At 35.9% G+C, this 19,918-nt stretch overlaps 1 protein-coding gene across 3 annotated transcripts in view; it reads left to right on the top strand.

Annotated features, from left to right (window-relative positions):
- The window catches only part of LOC112156145, a 41,787-nt gene that overhangs the window by 19,443 nt on the left and 2,426 nt on the right, over positions 1–19,918 (top strand). Inside the window, exons 9-28 of one of the 3 annotated variants that reach the window (XM_024288322.2) lie at positions 2,894–3,349; positions 3,653–3,904; positions 5,443–5,697; positions 6,171–6,623; positions 6,857–7,108; positions 7,483–7,737; positions 8,022–8,477; positions 8,726–8,977; positions 10,044–10,298; positions 10,645–11,103; positions 11,330–11,581; positions 12,647–12,901; positions 13,249–13,701; positions 13,926–14,177; positions 15,229–15,483; positions 15,835–16,290; positions 16,519–16,770; positions 17,031–17,285; positions 18,846–19,277; positions 19,629–19,880. In XM_024288322.2, the coding sequence (XP_024144090.1) occupies positions 2,894–3,349; positions 3,653–3,904; positions 5,443–5,697; positions 6,171–6,623; positions 6,857–7,108; positions 7,483–7,737; positions 8,022–8,477; positions 8,726–8,977; positions 10,044–10,298; positions 10,645–11,103; positions 11,330–11,581; positions 12,647–12,901; positions 13,249–13,701; positions 13,926–14,177; positions 15,229–15,483; positions 15,835–16,290; positions 16,519–16,770; positions 17,031–17,285; positions 18,846–19,277; positions 19,629–19,880 (6,459 nt within the window). The remainder of the gene's footprint in view (positions 1–2,893; positions 3,350–3,652; positions 3,905–5,442; positions 5,698–6,170; positions 6,624–6,856; positions 7,109–7,482; positions 7,738–8,021; positions 8,478–8,725; positions 8,978–10,043; positions 10,299–10,644; positions 11,104–11,329; positions 11,582–12,646; positions 12,902–13,248; positions 13,702–13,925; positions 14,178–15,228; positions 15,484–15,834; positions 16,291–16,518; positions 16,771–17,030; positions 17,286–18,845; positions 19,278–19,628; positions 19,881–19,918) is intronic. The other 2 variants (XM_036216694.1, XM_036216695.1) reach the window with 2 other exon arrangements.

Here is a 19,918-nt window from a genome sequence, read left to right as displayed (position 1 = left end):
GGAGGTAGCAGAGATGAAGATGCTGAGGTTCTCTTTGGGAGTGACCAGGATGGATAGGATCAGGAATGAATACATCAGAGGGTCAGCATATGTTAGAGGTTTTGGAGATAAAGTCAGAGAGGCCAGACTGAGATGGTTTGGACATGTTCAGAGGAGAGACAATGAATATATTTGTAGAAGGATGCTGAGTCTAGAGCTGCAGGAAAGAGGTCTAGAGGAAGACCAAAGAGGAGGTTTATGGATGCAGTGAATGAAGACATGAAGGTGGCTGGTGTTAGAGTGGAGGATGCTGAAGACAGGCTTAGATGGAGGAAACTGATTCACTGTGCCGACCCCTGAAGGGAAAAGCCGAAAGGAAAAGAACATTTAAACAAAAAACGAAAGATGACATTCTGCAAGATAAAGTTATACATTAAAAAAAAGAAAGAAAGAAAACAGAATGACATCATTGGCAGATCAATCCACAATCTTGTGGATTAAAAATGTCCTCGAGAATCTCTCTATTCATTTCAAAAGTATTGAATTATTGCTGTTTCACTTGCGGCTCCCTCTGTCTTTCTCCTCATATTCTGCTCAGCGCAAACCCCCCCTCCTTGCAGGCGCGCGCAGAGCAAATACGTATTGCCTATTCAGACACGGCTTGAAGAGAAAAAAAGAGAGATGGGTAAGGAAAGATAAAAGGATAATACTAAAAGATCATGCCTCCAGAAATTAGCCAAGCCTAAAATTCACAGGGGTTAGAGACCGTGGACTTTCATGAATATGAAGAACTTCTGCCCCCCTGATCAAAGACGCTGCTCACTCGCTGTGAGTGTGAGCGTGCGCACCTGTGCGTCGTGACTCGCGGACTTGCTGGAGGAGAAACAAACGTAACATTGAGGATCGCCCCAGTCGACGTACTGCAGCCAGAGGTAGTTAGGCTGGCGTGCTCCTCTTTTTCTCTCTCCTCCTGTGAAATCACCCAGCACCTTCAGACACAAAACTTTCATACAAGTGTCTTGAGTTGTCAGCTTTTGGTGAACTCCCGCTCCCGTCAGAATTTATTCCCGTCCCGGTTCCATGATTAACGGAAGAGATGACTCCCATCCCGCGGGAATCCCGTGACCCGCGGGAATCCAGAGAAAATGTCACTCTGCGTGCGCAGGCACCATCGTTACCCACATCACGGCTGCAGAACGCTGCTGTTTACATGTAGGACAGGTAGAAATCAACCACTGAAATCGGGCTAGCTCGCTCATTTATTAACCGGTTTTTACTAAAATTGACTCGAATTAAAGCTTAGAAAATGATTGATGTCGTGGTATATTTAAATATATGTGATCTATTAAGATTAAGTTGTAAATAGTACAAGAATTGTGACTTCTACTGCTACAGATAATGCATTGCTGTCAAATAAACACCTTCTAAATATCAATTTTTTTCGTTTTTATTTTGCCTCTGTGCTAAAAGCTTGTAAATGCTTTTCACCCAAGACCAGAAACGAGGGTTTACTAGCATGAATGACTGATAAATTTTATTAACAAGGTACTTTCCCTATTAAAAACATCTCAAAGGGCTAAAAAATAATAATAATAACAATAATGATAATAATAATAAAAACACCCTTTACCACTTTTCAAATGAAACTGGAACTTTAATTATTTTTGGATTAAATACAGGGTAAATAAATCTTAATTTCATTCAGAATTTACCTTCAAGTAGATGATTTCATTGTACTTTGAGAAAAAGCCTACAGCTAGCATCCTTCACCAATACAAAAAAAAATCTTTTAAACTTGGATGATAACATCATATATACATCTGCCAAACTGTTAAGATTCAAAACACAATGATAACAGCAGTATATCAGTATATAGTGTGGCAGATTAAAGTTTACGGCCACAGCTCCTTCCAGAACGACTGCTGTTTACTGTGTTTATGTCACTGAGCATAAAGTAAGCATTAGCGCTACCTTTTCTAGATGGGCTTCCTCCAGTCCGTACGACCAAAAACTGAATGCAGATATTACGTGCTCCCCTCGTGAATTTCCATCAGTTTTTGTGCAGGTTGAACGTGAATATGTGCGATCAACATCTGCCATGTTTTAAAACATGAAACATTAATTAAAAAACATACATCGAAAAACCAAAATAGCATGCTACTCGCAAGTTGCTAGCTCCCACTTTAGCACACTGTTCACAGTTCACAGATTTTTTTCTCTCTATTAAAATGTGATTCCTGTCCTGTGATGATTCCTCTCCAACGGACTTGTTTGTTGTCAAGGTTTTTGAAGTTGATGGCAAAACACTGTGACGCCATATGTCATGTGGTTTCCAATCCAGTAACATTATATCATTGGGTGATTCTCAGCCAAGGGGCGGAAGATCGCACCAACCCTCTCTTTGGGATTTTACTCATTAGTTACTTAGTACTTAAGTAGATTTTAATCCAAGTACTTTTTTATTCGGACTCAAGTAATTTTTTGGATGCCTATGCTCTACTTTTACTTGAGTAAAATTTTTGAATACTCCACCCACCTCTGGTTACCGACATGTGATTAGCTGTTAAGAAATTTGCATTGATGAGCAGTTGGACGGGTGTGTCTAAGAAAATGGCCCATTAGGGTACATTTTTGTTTTCTTCTTTTGCTTTATCTTTGTTTTGATTGCTCGAAACTAACCAAATTAAAACCAAATGTTCTTTGGCAGATTTTGAATCTGATACTTTTTTTTTCTGTTAATGTTCATTAAAATGTAGACTACAGCATGCAAAATCTAAAAACATATGCAGAAGCGATAAAGTTGCATTAATGTTATGTGTTTTGCTTCAAATTTTTCTTTAACACTGATGTTTGTTTCCATTATCATATTTTTTATTAAATTCTATTTTTTCATTTTATTTTCATTTCAATGCAGATTACTGGCGTTATTCCTGTGGACAGGGGTCTTGTCCTACTGACCACGTCTGCATCAATATCAATGGAACGTACCAATGTCTGGATGGCTGTAACCACTACACAGCACTAAGCGATGACTGGCTTTCTGAATATAACATCAATGGGAACTCGTACTGTAATGGAAATTATTACCCATCAAATTGGTACCGCATGTTTGTGGGAAAGAGCAGTGCTCAAATTCCTGAAACGTGTGTTCGAGACAGCAGATGTAGCTCTTATCGTATTTGGGCAACAACACCTCATCCTGTACACTACAATGAAAGTGCAACCCTGACTACATACACTGCAAGAGATAGTAACTGCTACTACGACACTTACTATTACTCTAACAGAGTTATGGCAAGACTTTGCTATGGAGACTACTATGTGTACAGACTTCCAAGACTACCTGGATGTGAATACTCATATTGTGCAGGTAATTCATCATGAGCTCTTGCATTCAAAAGTAGCTTAACATTTAAATATGTGAAATATATTTTCTTTAATAACAGTTGGCCTTCATATACATCGTTCTTTCACGTTGTCGTAGATTACATTCATAAAAACAGTCTTATTGCAAAATTTTAAAAAAACAAAAACATCAGACTCAGAAAAGTATACTAAATGGAGAAAAAAATGTTTTTTTTAAAGGAAAGTAAAAATTATAGTAATCAGCGAACGATTTTATTAATTATTAGTAATTTTTCATCAAATAATTAACAGTTAATCTTTTTTTCAGTTCCTCCTCATGGTTTCAGATCATCAGGACAAAATGAAACCAGCATCACTCTGCGGTGGGACAAAGTCAATAACAGTGTCAGCTTTGTTCTCCTGTTTAATGGAACAGAAACAAACATCAGTGCTCCAGCTGGAAGTGAACCAGTAACTTACACAGTCTCATCTCTGAGTCCTGCAACTAAATACACATTCACTCTCTTCTCTGTGTTTGAGAACGTCAGAAGCAGTGGAATCAGCATTGATGGAGTCACTGGTAAGGCATGTAAAGATTAAAACATTTCTTTACAGCTTCAATTGGATCTACAGCATTTTATCTTTGGGACACACAAATGAAAAAAGCATGCTTCCCTAAATACAGACAGGTATACATTTAAGTGCTAATATCTAAAGTTTCTAGCAGAAGTGCACCTGTCTTCAAAAGTGAAGACAGGTGGTATATATACTGTATATTAATTAGAATTTACTTCAAACCTAAAGAATTTGGTGATAAATTTCATTAGTCATGACAAAATAAAACTTAGTAGTCTTACTGAAATCACTCATATGGTTCATCCACCTGTAAAAAAAAAAAAAAAAAACAATAATCCATTAATCCTAAACAGTTTCATGACCTTTTGGAGTCAACATTTGTCTCAAGTCATATTTGACTTTCTTGAAAATATGCATGTAAAGCTTTCTTTGAAAAAGTTTGTTTTTATGTTTTTGATGCATCTTTTGCTTTGTTCTTTGCCCATGACTACTGGGGTGCAAAACTTGAATTTGTGCATATTTTGGGGGATTATCATTTATTTATTTTGCTGATTGCTGGACCCACAGAGCTTTAAAGCTTCATGCCACCCAGTCATTTTTAACATGTTGAGGTAGGCACAGAAACATTTAGTCGTACAACCTTTTAAAGGGGCGGAGGGAGTCATTACACTGTGTAAAATCCAATGAGTGATGTCAGATATAATGTTTCCACTGAATTTTTGTTAATGGAGAAAGACAATAGTTGCTTTAATGTGTTTTCCCTGGTAAGAATAACAAAAAATTATTTGCATTAAACAATGCTGTCCAATGCTTAGTCTCTATGCAGATGATTTTTTTTACATAAATCACATTCTATAAGTGAAACGATAACAATTATTAACAAATTCTCCTCCATCTCAGAGTATTCAATTAATTGGAATAAATCAGTTTTATCATCACTTAACAGTAATGCTGAGCAAACACTCTCGATACCGGTCAAATCAGGCAATATTAAATATCTAGGTGTTCAGTTCTCTCCCAAACTATCAGAACTGGTGCAGCTAAATTATACACCATTACTGAAAAACATTCAAGACGATCTAACTCGCTGACAACTCGCTGACCCAGCGAGTTAGATCGCAGCTAGAACATAAAGAGAACACAATCAGCTTCTGTCTGTGTTTCATTTCACGGCAGGTTCTTTCTTCTGAGCTGCTCTAAAAGCAGAAACTCCCTCTTGTGGTGAGACAGAAGACTACACCTTTCATGTCGAGTGGTGTTTTATTAGAAGGAGAATAAAAACTGGAAAATTGTTGCCTAAACTTTTTTTTTAAATACACTTTTTTTTTCTTCAAGATAAAATGTTTCCATTAAAATATATATGTTGCCTGAAAAAGTTGCACATTTTTAAATTTATATATGTTTATATTGCATGTCTACTAGTAATTTACATTGACAACATTTAACTTTCCAAAACTATTTCACTGCTCATATTTCGCAATGTATCGTGAAAATATATCTTGGATGAAAAGATTATTTACTGTCTTTTGCATTTTGTTTCAGCTCCTCAACGCGTAGAAACTTTCAACGTAGTAGAAAATACTGACAGAAGCGTCACTTTGCAATGGAGTAAAGTGAATTTTGCCAGCTATGTTCTCCAGTATAATCAAGGATGGAAGAATGTATCAGCCTCAGATGGAGATGGACTGATAACCTATACAGTTCCTTCTCTCAGAGCTAACACTGAATATACTTTTATTCTTTTCTGTGTGTTTGAAAATGCTAGAAGTAGTGGAGTTCAACTTCAAGCTTTAACTGGTAAGTTCTTTCACTTTAAACATTTGCCATAAGAGACATTATTTATTGATGTGCCATCAAATAACATAATACTGCATGGAAGATTTTTTTGTAGCTTGCAATTTTAAAAATCTAAAAATTCAAAGTTTATTAAGATTATCTGTTATTCTTCATCTTGGTGTAGTTTGTCTTGAAGTTGAGTCATGGCATCAGGACTGATAAGGGCACTTAAATGAATGGTGAAATGTTTTAACAAAAAAAAATCCCAGTTTAATAACTCATCTTCAAGACCTAACAACGAAAGTGATTACATTAAAAATTGTGATATCGTTTGGTCTGTCATTTAGTGACAAAAACTACCACACCAAAAAATCTTCTCATTCCTTCAAAACATATTTTTTGTTTATAATTGTATTCTTTTAATTATTATTTGAAACATATTATTATGGAATTTATATGTATTTCTCTTAATGATTACTTCCCTAAATCAACAGATCCGCCATATTTTTCATGTGGACAGACCTTTTGTCCTCCAGACCAGGACTGTGTTTTCATCAATGGGACGGCTCAGTGTGGTGAAGCCTGTGAACATTACACTGAACTGAATGATAACTGGCTTTCTGAATATAACATAAATGGAAATTCATACTGTAATGGAAACTACGACTCCCCTAAAGGCTGGTATCGTATGTTTGTGGGACAAACCAGTGCTCAGATTCCTGAAACTTGTGTACAAGACAGCAGATGTGGCAGTTATGATCATTTGAAGATGACACAACCTCATCCAACTCAATACAATCAAACTGTAACACGCTATTTGTGTTATACCTATGGTAGTAACTGCTACTGTTACTCATCACAGTCTGTTACAGTCAAACTCTGTTTAGGAGACTTCTATGTCTACAAACTTCAAAGACTCCCAGGATGCTACACTGCATATTGTGCAGGTAATGATTTGTCACTCAACTTATGAGTTTTTACATGAAGGGTCATTGTTTGGACAATTACTGTTTCACTTTCTTAAATAAAAGCAAATAATACATTGGCATAATGTAGGTTTATTAATCTCTTTAGAAAACACCAACATTTGTTAAAAAAATGTGACTATTATAAAGCTAAACTAAGCACACTAGTATAACTTTAAATTATGAATATTTACAGGCGTTTCTTTGTGTTTCAGTTCCAAATCACAGCTTCAGAGCAGCTGGTCAAGATGAAACCAGCATCACTCTGCGGTGGGACAAAGTCAATAACAGTGTCAGCTTTGTTCTTCTGTTTAATGGAACAGAAACAAACATCAGTGCTCCAGCTGCAGATGACTCTGTAACTTACACAGTGTCATCTCTGACTGCTGCAACTAAATACACATTCACTCTCTTCTCTGTGTTTGAGAACGTCACAAGCAGTGGAATCAGCATTGATGCAGTCACTGGTATGTATAATGATTTGGTTTCAGAAGATCTTAAAGCAACAGATGACTGCATGAATTTTATTGCAGCTAAAGACATGAATTTTAACAACTTGGTCATCAAACCTTTTTTTTTTAATATTTGTGAAAGAAATTTGAACATTTGGGTAATTACAGTGCAAAGAAAAAAGATGTTTTGACATTTTCCTACTATTTTGAAGTCTAAAACAAGTGATTTTTTTGTAAGAACAAACAGTTGACTGGAACAGAAAATAACTGAGTACTAAGGTCACAACTTTCAAATGACCACACTGCCAACAAACATCTTTGTTGCATAATCATTATAGTAACCCACATAATTTGATAATGTTATTTAATTTATTGTCTTTTTGTTTCAGCTCCTCCAAACGTAAAAACTTTCAGTTTACTTGGAACAAGTTTCAACAGTATCACTCTGCAGTGGAGTAAGGTGACCAATGCCACATATGTACTGCAGTACAATAATGAACGAAGGATCATTCCTGCATCAGATGGAGACGGACCCGTCATATACACAGTCTCATCTCTCAGTGCTGGAACTTCATACGCATTCACTCTGTACTCTGTGTTTGAGAATGCCAGAGGCAGTAATATGCAGCTTCAGGCTGTTACTGGTAAAATATTTCACTTTATCAATTTACTTGAAGAAAACATATATATTGATTATATCTTAATAACAGAATTGCAAGAAATAACTGACAGAAGAAATAATGAAATTAAATATTGTGCTTTAAAAGTGAAGCAATCAAATGCAAACTTTGACTGTTAATTTTTGGGCTCTGCATCACATTTTTGAGATTATGTAATCAGATAAGGTCAATTTCACGTGATTCTTTCTGAATACAAAAGAACCCGTCAAACTAATGATTTCTTAATTTCTCCTCTCCATTCAAAATAGATCAATATCTTTCATGTGGACAAACCTTTTGTCCTCCAAACCAGGACTGTGTCATCATCAATGGGACGGCTCAGTGTGGTGAAGCCTGTGGACATTACACTGAACTGAATGATAACTGGCTTTCAGAATATAACATAAATGGAAACTCCTACTGTAATGGAAACTACTACTCCCCTGAAGGCTGGTATCGTATGTTTGTGGGACAAACCAGCGCTCAGATTCCTGAAACTTGTGTCCAAGACAGCAGATGTAGCAGTTATCGTTTGCGGATGACACAACCTCATCCAACTCAATACAATCAAACTGTAACACGGTCTTTGTGTCAAAGTTATTATAGTTCCTGCTGTTCCAACACATCATACATCTATAACAATATTAAAGTCAAACTCTGCTATGGAGACTACTATGTGTACAAGCTTCAAACACTACCACGATGCAACATTGCATATTGTGCAGGTAATGATTTGTTTGTTAATGTCAATGCATTAGAAGAAATACAATTTTTTTATTTTATTATCACTAGAATTTAAAAGCCCAGTATTTGCATTAATGCCAGGCTGGACCTGAGACTCACTTTAATACATAGTTTTTCAATCTCCTGAACACATTATTTTTATTGTAAAGGAAAGATCTACCTAAAGGGATTCTAAAAATGTTTTCCATAAAAAGAAGCAAATACAACTTTTTTTGTTTTTCTGTTTCAGTTCCAAATCACAGCTTCAGAGCAGCTGGTCAAGATGAAACCAGCATCACTCTGCGGTGGGACAAAGTCAACAATGGTGTCAGCTTTGTTCTCCTGTTTAATGGAACAGAAACAAACATCAGTGCTCCAGCTGCAGATGACTCTGTAACTTACACAGTGTCATCTCTGACTGCTGCAACTAAATACACATTCACTCTCTTCTCTGTGTTTGAGAACATCACAAGCAGTGGAATCAGCATTGATGCAGTCACTGGTATGTATAATGATCTGATTTGTATGATTTAAAAAAAATCTTAAAGGCTAAATTTTCCATAAGAAATTAGAAGTCTTCCAGTCACAGGTGTAAGACAACAGTTGAAAGAGTTTCTTGACCTGCCGTTAAATCATGTTGTTGCTAAAACCTGTGTCCAGTACATCGTATTATAACTTTTCCATAATTGTTTTGGTAGGGTATCTTAGTGATGTAAATTTTAAAAAGTAAATAAATACCAGTAATCCTCCACATTGTGAATGATGGGATTGCTATTTCAAAAGGTTGACAGGAGGAGTAAATAAATGCTAGTAGTTTTACAATATGTCTTTCGTAAAAAAGAAGAAATAAACTATGAAATAGCATTATTTCTGGATGACAAATGCCCAGCAACTTTTTATAATATGGCCTTGGTTCCTTTAAATGGAGAAACCTTGACGAGAAGTCCGCCATAGAAAAATGGCCCATGAAAACAAACAACAGAAAAAAATCTTTCAGGAAGTAATTTTCTTCACCAAAAAGAGGGCTTGTATTGTTGTCCTGGAATCACATTGCCATGTGTTACAAGGTCTGTGATATCCTCATGCCACCATGCTACTGTAATTGAATTATGTGAACGGCACAGATTTGGGTTCCCCAGTGTTCCTCAGGAACACTAAGATTATCTTACTGTGCTCGTGGAGTGCCACGGCTCAGGGAGACATGTAACTTCCACATCTGGGTCTCTTCTCTTTCGTTCTGGATATCTTCTTTTTCATTCAGGAACTCTGCCTTTCGTTCCACACCTGATGCTCTTACAAAAGTCACCTGGTGCGCTCCTGTTCTCTATTTTGTCTTCACATACGTTAGGAGTTCAAGTTCCTCAGAACTCCCACTCACAGGGTCAATCCAGAAAAGAAAGTGGAGAATTAACAATAAAAAAACACACCTTGTGTCACACGCGCATTGGTGGCTTGTCTTCTAGAAACTAAAGCAGCTTTTACCATCACTTTTTTGTGGTAGAACATAATCTTCACACCTGCCTCTTTAAAATTATTCACAAAGTTTAAATAATGTTACTTCGTTTCAGCTCCTCCAAAAGTAAAAACATTCACTTTGCTTGGAACAAGTTTCAACAGCATCACTTTGCAGTGGAATATGGTGAACAATGCCAGTTATGTCCTAGAATATAATAGTGGACGAAGAATCATTCCTGCAAAAGATGGTGATGGACCAGTCACTTACACTGTCTCATCTCTCAGTGCTGGAAGTAGATACTCATTCAATCTGTTCTCTGTGTTTGAGAGCGCCAGAAGTTCTCCATTATATCTAGAAGCTTTTACTGGTAAGATGTTTCACTTTTTATACACTTAAAATGTGTTGCATTTGAGAGGAACACTAATCTGAAAATATTTTAGTAACTGTCTCTAATACTGCAAAATACTGTCCTAGAGGGTTTATTACTTAGACCATTTTAAGTTTTCCTTACAATCTTTCTTCTTAGTCGGCACTGTTTGTTGATAATATATATGTATATATGTTTTATTTATTGTGACTTTAGATTATGTTGACATAAAGATCTGACAAACTTAAAACCTGGTTTCTCTGTTGAAGATTTGTTTATAAAGTTTGCATTATCAATATGTATGTTAAAGGTACTATTAATATTATTTCTCTTTATCTAAATATAGATGAGCAATATGTTTCATGTGGACAGACCTCTTGTCCTCCAGGCCAGGACTGTGTCATCATCAATGGGACGGCTCAGTGTGGTGAAGCCTGCGAACATTACACTGAACTGAATGATAACTGGCTTTCAGAATATTACATTTATGGAAATTCGTACTGTTATGGAAACTACTACTCCCCTAAAGGCTGGTATCGTATGTTTGTGGGACAAACCAGCGCTCAGATTCCTGAAACTTGTGTACAAGAAAGCAGATGTGGAAGTTACGATCATTTGTGGATGACACAACCTCATCCAACTCAATACAATCAAACTGTAACACGCTCTTTGTGTTATAGTTATGGTAGGGACTGCTACTGCTACTACACTTACTCATACAGTATTAGAGTCAAATTCTGCTACGGAGACTTCTACGTCTACAAACTTCAAACCCTACCAGGATGCTACACTGGATATTGTGCAGGTAATGCTTTCTTACCCAGGCGCTTAATACTTTATTTCTTTGACTATTAATTTAACATTATTGTTTTACTACTCTAATTAAAGGGGGATAAAATTACAAGACTACAGTGTACTTCATCTTATTATTGTAATATTTTTCTTGTCACAATAATTTTATTGTTTGATTGCAGGAAATATGTCTCGACTTTCCTTTTCTTAAAATTTAAGAAGGTTTATTTCTCTTTCAGTTCCAAATCACAGCTTCAGAGCAGCTGGTCAAGATGAAACCAGCATCACTCTGCGGTGGGACAAAGTCAACAGCAGTGTCAGCTTTGTTCTCCTGTTTAATGGAACAGAAACAAACATCAGTGCTCCAGCTGCAGATGACTCTGTCACTTATACAGTGTCATCTCTGACTGCTGCAACTAAATACACATTCACTCTCTTTTCTGTGTTTGAGAACATCACAAGCAGTGGAATCAGCATTGATGCAGTCACTGGTATGTATAATGATCTGATTTGTATCATTTTTAAAAATCTTAAAGGCTACATTTTCTACAAGAAATTAGAAGTCTTCCAGTCACAGGTGTAAGACAACAGTTGAAAGAGTTTCTTGACCTGCCGTTAAATCATGTTGTTGCTAAAACCTGTGTCCAGTACATCGTATTATAACTTTTCCATAATTGTTTTGGTAGGGTATCATAGTGATGTAAATTTTAAAAAGTAAATAAATACCAGTAATCCTCCACATTGTGAATGATGGGATTGCTATTTCAAAAGGTTGACAGGAGGAGAAAATAAATGCTAGTAGTTTTACAATTTGTCTTTAATAAAAAAGAAGAAATAAACTATGAAATAACATTATTTCTGGATGACAAATGCCCAGCAACTTTTTACAATATGGCCTTGGTTCCTTTAAATGGAGAAACCTTGACGAGAAGTCCGCCAGAGAAAAATGGCCCATGAAAACAAACAACAGAAAAAAATCTTTCAGGAAGTCATTTTCTTCACCAAAAAGAGGGCTTGTATTGTTGTCCTGAAACCACATTGCCATGTGTTACAAGGTCTATGATATCCTCATGCCACCATGCTACTGTAATTGAATTATGTGAACGGCACATATTTGGGTTCCCCAGTGTTCCTCAGGAACACTAAGATTTGCTTACTGTGCTCGTGGAGTGCCACGGCTCAGGGAGACATGTAACTTCCACATCTGGGTCTCTTCTCTTCCGTTTTGGATATCTTCTTTTTCATTCTGGAACTCTGCCTTTCGTTCCCCACCTTATGCTCTTAGAAGAGTCACCTGGTGCGCACCTGTTCTCTATTTTGTCTTCACATACGTTAGGAGTTCAAGTTCCTCAGAACTCCCACTCACAGCGTCAATCCAGAAAAGAAAGTGGAGAATTAACAATAAAAAAACACACCCTGTGTCACACGCGCATTGGTGGCTTGTCTTCTAGAAACTAAAGCAGCTTTTACAATCACTTTTTTGTGGTAGAACATAACCTTCATACCTGCCTCTTTAAAATTCTTCACAAAGTTTAAATAATGTTCTTCTGTTTCAGCTCCTCCAAGAGTAAAAACATTCATTTTGCTTGGAACAAGTTTCAACAGCATCACTTTGCAGTGGAATATGGTGAACAATGCCAGTTATGTCCTAGAATATAATAGTGGACGAAGGATCATTCCTGCAAAAGATGGTGATGGACCAGTCACTTACACTGTCTCATCTCTCAGTGCTGGAAGTAGATACTCATTCAATCTGTTCTCTGTGTTTGAGAACGCCAGAAGTTCTCCATTATATCTACAAGCTTTTACTAGTAAGATGTTTCACTTTTTTATACACTTAAAATGTGTTGCATTTGAGAAAAACACAAACATTTGAAAATATTTTATTTACTCTGTCATACTGTAAAATACTGTCCTAAATGGTTTATTAGCTAAACCACTTTCAAGTTTTGCTTGCTAACCCTTTACTTAGTCTACACTGTTTTTGTTGATAATACAGATTTTTTTATTTATTTATTGTGACTTTAGATTATGTTGACATAAAGATCTGACAAACTTAAAACCTGGTTTCTCTGTTGAAGATTTGTTTATAAAGTTTGCATTATCAATATGTATGTTAAAGGTACGATTTATATTATTTCTCTTTATCTAAATATAGATGAGCAATATGTTTCATGTGGACAGACCATTTGTCCTCCAGGCCAGGACTGTGTCATCATCAATGGGACGGCTCAGTGTGGTGAAGCCTGTGAACATTACACTGAACTGAATGATGACTGGCTTTCAGAATATAACATATATGGAAATTCATACTGTAATGGAAACTACTACTCCCCTGAAGGCTGGTATCGTATGTTTGTGGGACAAACCAGCGCTCAGATTCCTGAAACTTGTGTCCAAGACAGCAGATGTAGCAGTTATACCAATTTGCAGATGTCAGAACCTCATCCAACTCAATACAATCAAACTGTAACACGGTCTTTGTGTTATAGTTATGGTAGTAACTGCTACTGCTACACCTCCTACGCTATTAAGGTCAAACTCTGTTATGAAGATTTCTACGTCTACAAACTTCAAAGACTCCCAGGATGCTCCACTGGATATTGTGCAGGTAATGCTTTGTTACCCAGGCGCTTAATACTTTATTTCTTTAACTATTAATTTAACATTATTCTTTTACTACTCTAATTAAAGGAGGATAAAATGACAAGACGACAGTGTACTTCATTGTATTATTGTAACATTTTTCTTGTCACAATAATTTTATTGTTTGATTGCAGGAAATATGTCGACTTTCCTTTTCTTCAAATTTAAGAAGGTTTCTTTCTGTTTCAGTTCCAAATCACAGCTTCAGAGCAGCTGGTCAAGATGAAACCAGCATCACTCTGCGGTGGGACAAAGTCAATAACAGTGTCAGCTTTGTTCTCCTGTTTAATGGAACAGAAACAAACATCAGTGCTCCAGCTGCAGATGACTCTGTAACTTACACAGTGTCATCTCTGACTGCTGCAACTAAATACACATTCACTCTCTTCTCTGTGTTTGAGAACGTCACAAGCAGTGGAATCAGCATTGATGCAGTCACTGGTATGTATAATGATCTGATTTGTATGTTTTAAAAAAATTTTAAAGGCTACATTTTCTATAAGAAATTAGAAGTCTTCCAGTCACAGGTGTAAGACAACAGTTGAAAGAGTTTCTTGGCCTGCCGTTAAATCATGTTGTTGCTAAAACCTGTGTCCAGTACATCGTATTATAACTTTTCCATAATTGTTTTGGTAGGGTATCTTAGTGATGTAAATAAATACCAGTAATCCTCCACATTTTGAATGATGGGATTGCTATTTCAAAAGGTTGACAGAAGGAGTAAATAAATCCTAGTAGTTTTACAATATGTCTTTCATAAAAAAGAAGAAATAAATTATGAAATAACATTATTTCTGGATGACAAATGCCCAGCAACTTTTTATAATATGGCCTTGGTTCCTTTAAATGGAGAAACCTTGACAAGAAGTCCGCCAGAGAAAAATGGCCCATGAAAACAAACAACAGAAAAAAATCTTTCAGGAAGTCATTTTCTTCACCAAAAAGAGGGCTTGTATTGTTGTCCTGAAACCACATTACCATGTGTTACAAGGTCTATGATATCCTCATGCCACCATGCTACTGTATGTGAATTTTATGAACGGCACATATTTGGGTTCCCCAGTGTTCCAGAGGAACACTAAGATTTGCTTACTGTGCTCGTGGAGTACCACGGCTCAGGGAGACATGTAACTTCCACATCTGGGTCTCTTCTCTTTCGTTCTGGATATCTTCTTTTTCATTCAGGAACTCTGCCTTTCGTTCCACACCTGATGCTCTTAGAAGAGTCACCTGGTGCGCTCCTGTTCCATCTTTTGTCTTCACATACGTTAGGAGTTCAAGTTCCTCAGAATTCCCACTCACAGGGTCAATCCAGAAAAGAAAGTGGAGAATTAACAATAAAAAAACACACCCTGTGTCACACGCGCATTGGTGGCTTGTCTTCTAGATACTAAAGCAGCTTTTACCATCACTTTTTTGTGGTAGAACATAACCTTCATACCTGCCTCTTTAAGATACTTCAGAAAGTTTAAATAATGTTCTTCTGTTTCAGCTCCTCCAAGAGTAAAAACATTCACTTTGCTTGGAACAAGTTTCAACAGCATCACTTTGCAGTGGAATATGGTGAACAATGCCAGTTATGTCCTAGAATATAATAGTGGACGAAGGATCATTCCTGCAAAAGATGGTGATGGACCAGTCACTTACACTGTCTCATCTCTCAGTGCTGGAAGTAGATACTCATTCAATCTGTTCTCTGTGTTTGAGAACGCCAGAAGTTCTCCATTATATCTAGAAGCTTTTACTGGTAAGATGTTTTATGTATATTTTTATACACTTAAAATGTGTTGCATTTGAGAAAAACACAAACATTTGAAAATATTTTATTTACTCTGTCATACTGTAAAATACTGTCCTAAATGGTTTATTAGCTAAACCACTTTCAAGTTTTGCTTGCTAACCCTTTACTTAGTCTACACTGTTTTTGTTGATAATACAGATTTTTTTATTTATTTATTGTGACTTTAGATTATGTTGACATAAAGATCTGACAAACTTAAAACCTGGTTTCTCTGTTGAAGATTTGTTTATAAAGTTTGCATTATCAATATGTTTGTTAAAGGTACTATTTATATTATTTCTTTTTATCTAAATATAGATGAGCAATATGTTTCATGTGGACAGACCATTTGTCCTCCAGACCAGAACTGTGTCATCATCAATGGGACGGCTCAGTGTGGTGAAGCCTGTGAACATTACACTGAACTGAATGATGACTGGCTTTCAGAATATTACATATATGGAAATTCCTACTGTAATGGAAACTACTACTCCTCTGAAGGCTGGTATCGTATGTTTGTGGGACAAACCAGCGCTCAGATTCCTGAAACTTGTGTACAAGACAGCAGATGTGGCAGTTATACCAATTTGCAGATGTCAGAACCTCATCCAACTCAATACAATCAAACTGTAGCACGCTCTTTGTGTTATAGTTATGGCAGTTCCTGCTGCGACTACACTTACTCATACAGTATTAGAGTCAAATTCTGTTACGGAGACTTCTACGTCTACAAACTTCAAACCCTACCAGGATGCTCCACTGGATATTGTGCAGGTAATGCTTTGTTACCCAGGCGCTTAATACTTTATTTCTGTGACTATTAATTTAACATTATTGCTTTACTACCTTAATTAAAGGAGGATAAAATGACAAGACTACAGTGTATTTCATCTTATTATTGTAATATTTTTGTTGTCCAAATAATTTTACTGTTTGATTAGAAATTAGAAATCTGTTGACGTTCCTTTTCTTCAAATTTACAGAAGTTTCTTTGTGTTTTAGTTCCTAATCACAGCTTCAGAGCAGCTGGTCAAGATGAAACCAGCATCACTCTGCGGTGGGACAAAGTCAACAACAGTGTCAGCTTTGTTCTCCTGTTTAATGGAACAGAAACAAACATCAGTGCTCCAGCTGCAGATGACTCTGTAACTTACACAGTGTCATCTCTGACTGCTGCAACTAAATACACATTCACTCTCTTCTCTGTGTTTGAGAACGTCAGAAGCAGTGGAATCAGCATTGATGCAGTCACTGGTGAGAGCTTACATTTTAAAAAACTTTACATATGAATTGGAATTGAATGAATGAATGCATTTATCTGTGTAATATTAAAAAAGTTCAATTCAATTTAACATAACTAGTAAAATTGGCCCAGTATTGTTATCTACTAGATACCTGCTGTGAAGAATACATTTACAAAAGGAAACTGATGAATGTTATATTTGTGTGTTTATTGCAATGAAACAAACAGGGCCGATCATAGCTTTCATTTTCATCTCTATTTTCTTTTTCAGCTCCTCTAAATGCAGAAATATTTACTTCAATTGGAATAAATGACACCAGTGTTACTCTGCAGTGGAGTAAGCCCAAATATAGTGGTTATCTGCTACATGCTAATTATGAAAACAGGATCATTGCTTCATCAGATGCTGACGGACCAGTAATCTTTACAGTCTCCTCTCTTTATCCTGCTCTTAAATACACATTCACTCTTTACTCTGTATTTGAGAACGCCAGAAGCAGTGGAGTACAACTGACAGTCACTACTGGTAAGAAAACTAAATAAAATTAAAAATGCTTAACGTTTTTTAAGTGAACAGTTTAATTGTAAGATATTGCAAAGTTTTGTTTTTATTAAAATTGTTCTTTCCCCCTTCTTTTTATATCTCTATCACACACATATAGAAAAATTATATATTTTGTGAATTAATCCATATGCTACATTGTGATGCAAAAATCAGGGGCATGTACAGAAAATATTAACTGGGGTGGGCAATACAAACATGAAAGCTGGTGTAACTGAAATGAATGGGACATGGTGGAAAACTCAAATGAATGAAAAGTGATCCGTCCAAATATTTTAAATTTTTCCCGGTTAACACATTCAAAAATGTATAACCACTGACCTCATGTGTTACATAAGGTCACTCACTTACTTACTATTAACACTAAAATTCAAATAATTATTTTCCATTTTTACATCTCACCTAAAGCACAAGAAATACCAGGAACTTTTTCCTTTTAAAGGACAAAGGCCAAATTTTTTATTGATTTTAAATAAGTAAACTACTTTAAAATGTCTAATTTGCAAAAACTTCTTCTAATTTCTTCTAACTCAAAAGGACATACATGCAGGAATAAATTAGAAATTGTATGAGAGAACATCTAATGGTGTCTTTTGTTTCTTATTTGAAGATCCACCTTGATTTTAAATAACTTTAACTTCTCAGATAATATGCCAAATTAATAATTATTTTATGCGTGTGACGTGAGACCATTATGTCTAAAACTTAGTTACTTGAATTCTTTCCTTGTTTGAGCTTTGGATTTGTCCCAGCATTCCTTGATGAAGTCCTAAGTACTAAGTAATTGCCACTCATACTTTGTCATATATTTTAAGTACTTTTGTCAGTGCTCTGCTTTTATACATTTTTGTCTGGAACATTAATCACAACTGTCATAATGCTACTTTTACCTTTCTCTATATTTTAATAATATCCACCCCCAAATGCAAATTTCCATTCATGTACTTAAAATGTATTTCATTTAGCAATATCAAAACACGTCTTCCTTCCCCTGACTTGATTCTTCTGCTTCTTTGAACATAATTTGAAATTGTATAATGATCACTACCAAGTTTTCCTTCCATGTCTTCCATTCACCATTGTTTTTTAAGCCAGTGTCAGATCTATTACAGCTGTTAACGCTAAGTTGTGTTTAAATAATTTGTGTCCTAGTGCTTTATCTCTTTGTTTACATCTGTTTTCTTTCTTCTCCACAATCTACTACCAGCTTTAAAACATCAGCACATGATACTTAAGTACTCTATGTACTCTGTTTTTTTGTATATGGATCTCCTTCTTCTTCTCTCGACACTCTATATATGTAACACTGGTCTCTACAGTTGTAATATTTCCCAATTTTTTAATATTATTATACTATGTTAATAGTTAAAAAGACCTGAAAGACTCTTCCCCTTTAGTATTAAGTTCTGTTCATTCTAAGGCCACTAGGGGCAATATTAAAAATATTTAAACTCTACTAAGTTTGACAACTATCTTCTTTAAATTGATTACTTTCTTTTTTTTCTTACATGCAAACGAACAAAGATCACCGATATCTTCCTTGTGGAGAAACATTTTGTGCTCCTGACCTGAACTGCTTCATTAATAACGGAAGTGCTCAATGTGTCGACCCCTGTGAGCACTACACTGTACTGAACTACAACTACAGTTCAATGTACGGATACTGCGATGGAAATTTTGTCTCAGGAGGATGGTACAGCTTTTTCTTGGGAGGAACTAGAGCTCGAATCTCTGACTCATGTGAAGATACTTGTCCAACATCTTATTACTTGAAACTGGCAGAAACTCATCCCACAGAGTACAATCAATCTGCCTCACTGTCTCTGTGTTATACCTACACTGATAACTGCTGCAACTATCACTATCCATTTTTCATCAAGGCCAAACTCTGTTATGGAAACTTCTACGTCTACAAACTTTTTGATGTATATTCATGTTATAATCCCTATTGCACAGGTAATGTTACTTTCGAACTCCCTATTTAACTTGTAAACTTCCTTCAACTAACCACACTGCAGATCTAAAATTGAAATCAAACTTAATTTTTAAAAGTTACACAATCTTGTCATTTGATTTTTTTCCTAACCTCTTTACTGGCTGCTCAACCAAATGGTCGAGCAAAATTTAAAAGCAGGTTTTTTGAAAACATCAATTGTGTGTTATTCATCCAAGGCAATATATTCTTTTTTTAATGTGTTTATTTTTTTGCTTTGGCTGTTACATAAATTGTTAAAACATAATGTGCCAATGAATGCTGAAAAACAATGTTTTAACGCAGTAAAGTGCTCATCCATGCTTATTTTTCAGTTCCTCATCAGAGTTTTCGAGTATCAGGACAAAGTGAGACCAGCATCACTCTTCAGTGGGATGATGCAAAGAACAATGCAACCTTCATCTTGGAGTTTAATGGAACAGAAACCAACATCAGTGCAACAAATGGAGATGGACCAATGTTTTACACAGTCTCATCCTTGAGTGCTGCAACTAAATACACATTCACTCTCTTCTCTGTAGTTGAGAATGTCAGAAGCAGTGGAATCAGCCTCACTGTAGTTACTGGTAAGTAAGCTTATCACCAAATGACTTTCCTTTAACTT

The sequence above is a fragment of the Oryzias melastigma genome, linkage group LG18 (genome assembly GCF_002922805.2).
Source record: "Oryzias melastigma strain HK-1 linkage group LG18, ASM292280v2, whole genome shotgun sequence".
In the NCBI taxonomy this organism is placed as follows: domain Eukaryota; kingdom Metazoa; phylum Chordata; class Actinopteri; order Beloniformes; family Adrianichthyidae; genus Oryzias; species Oryzias melastigma.
Note: the sequence above shows the minus strand (reverse complement) of the source record. Positions and strands in the feature narration are given on the sequence as shown.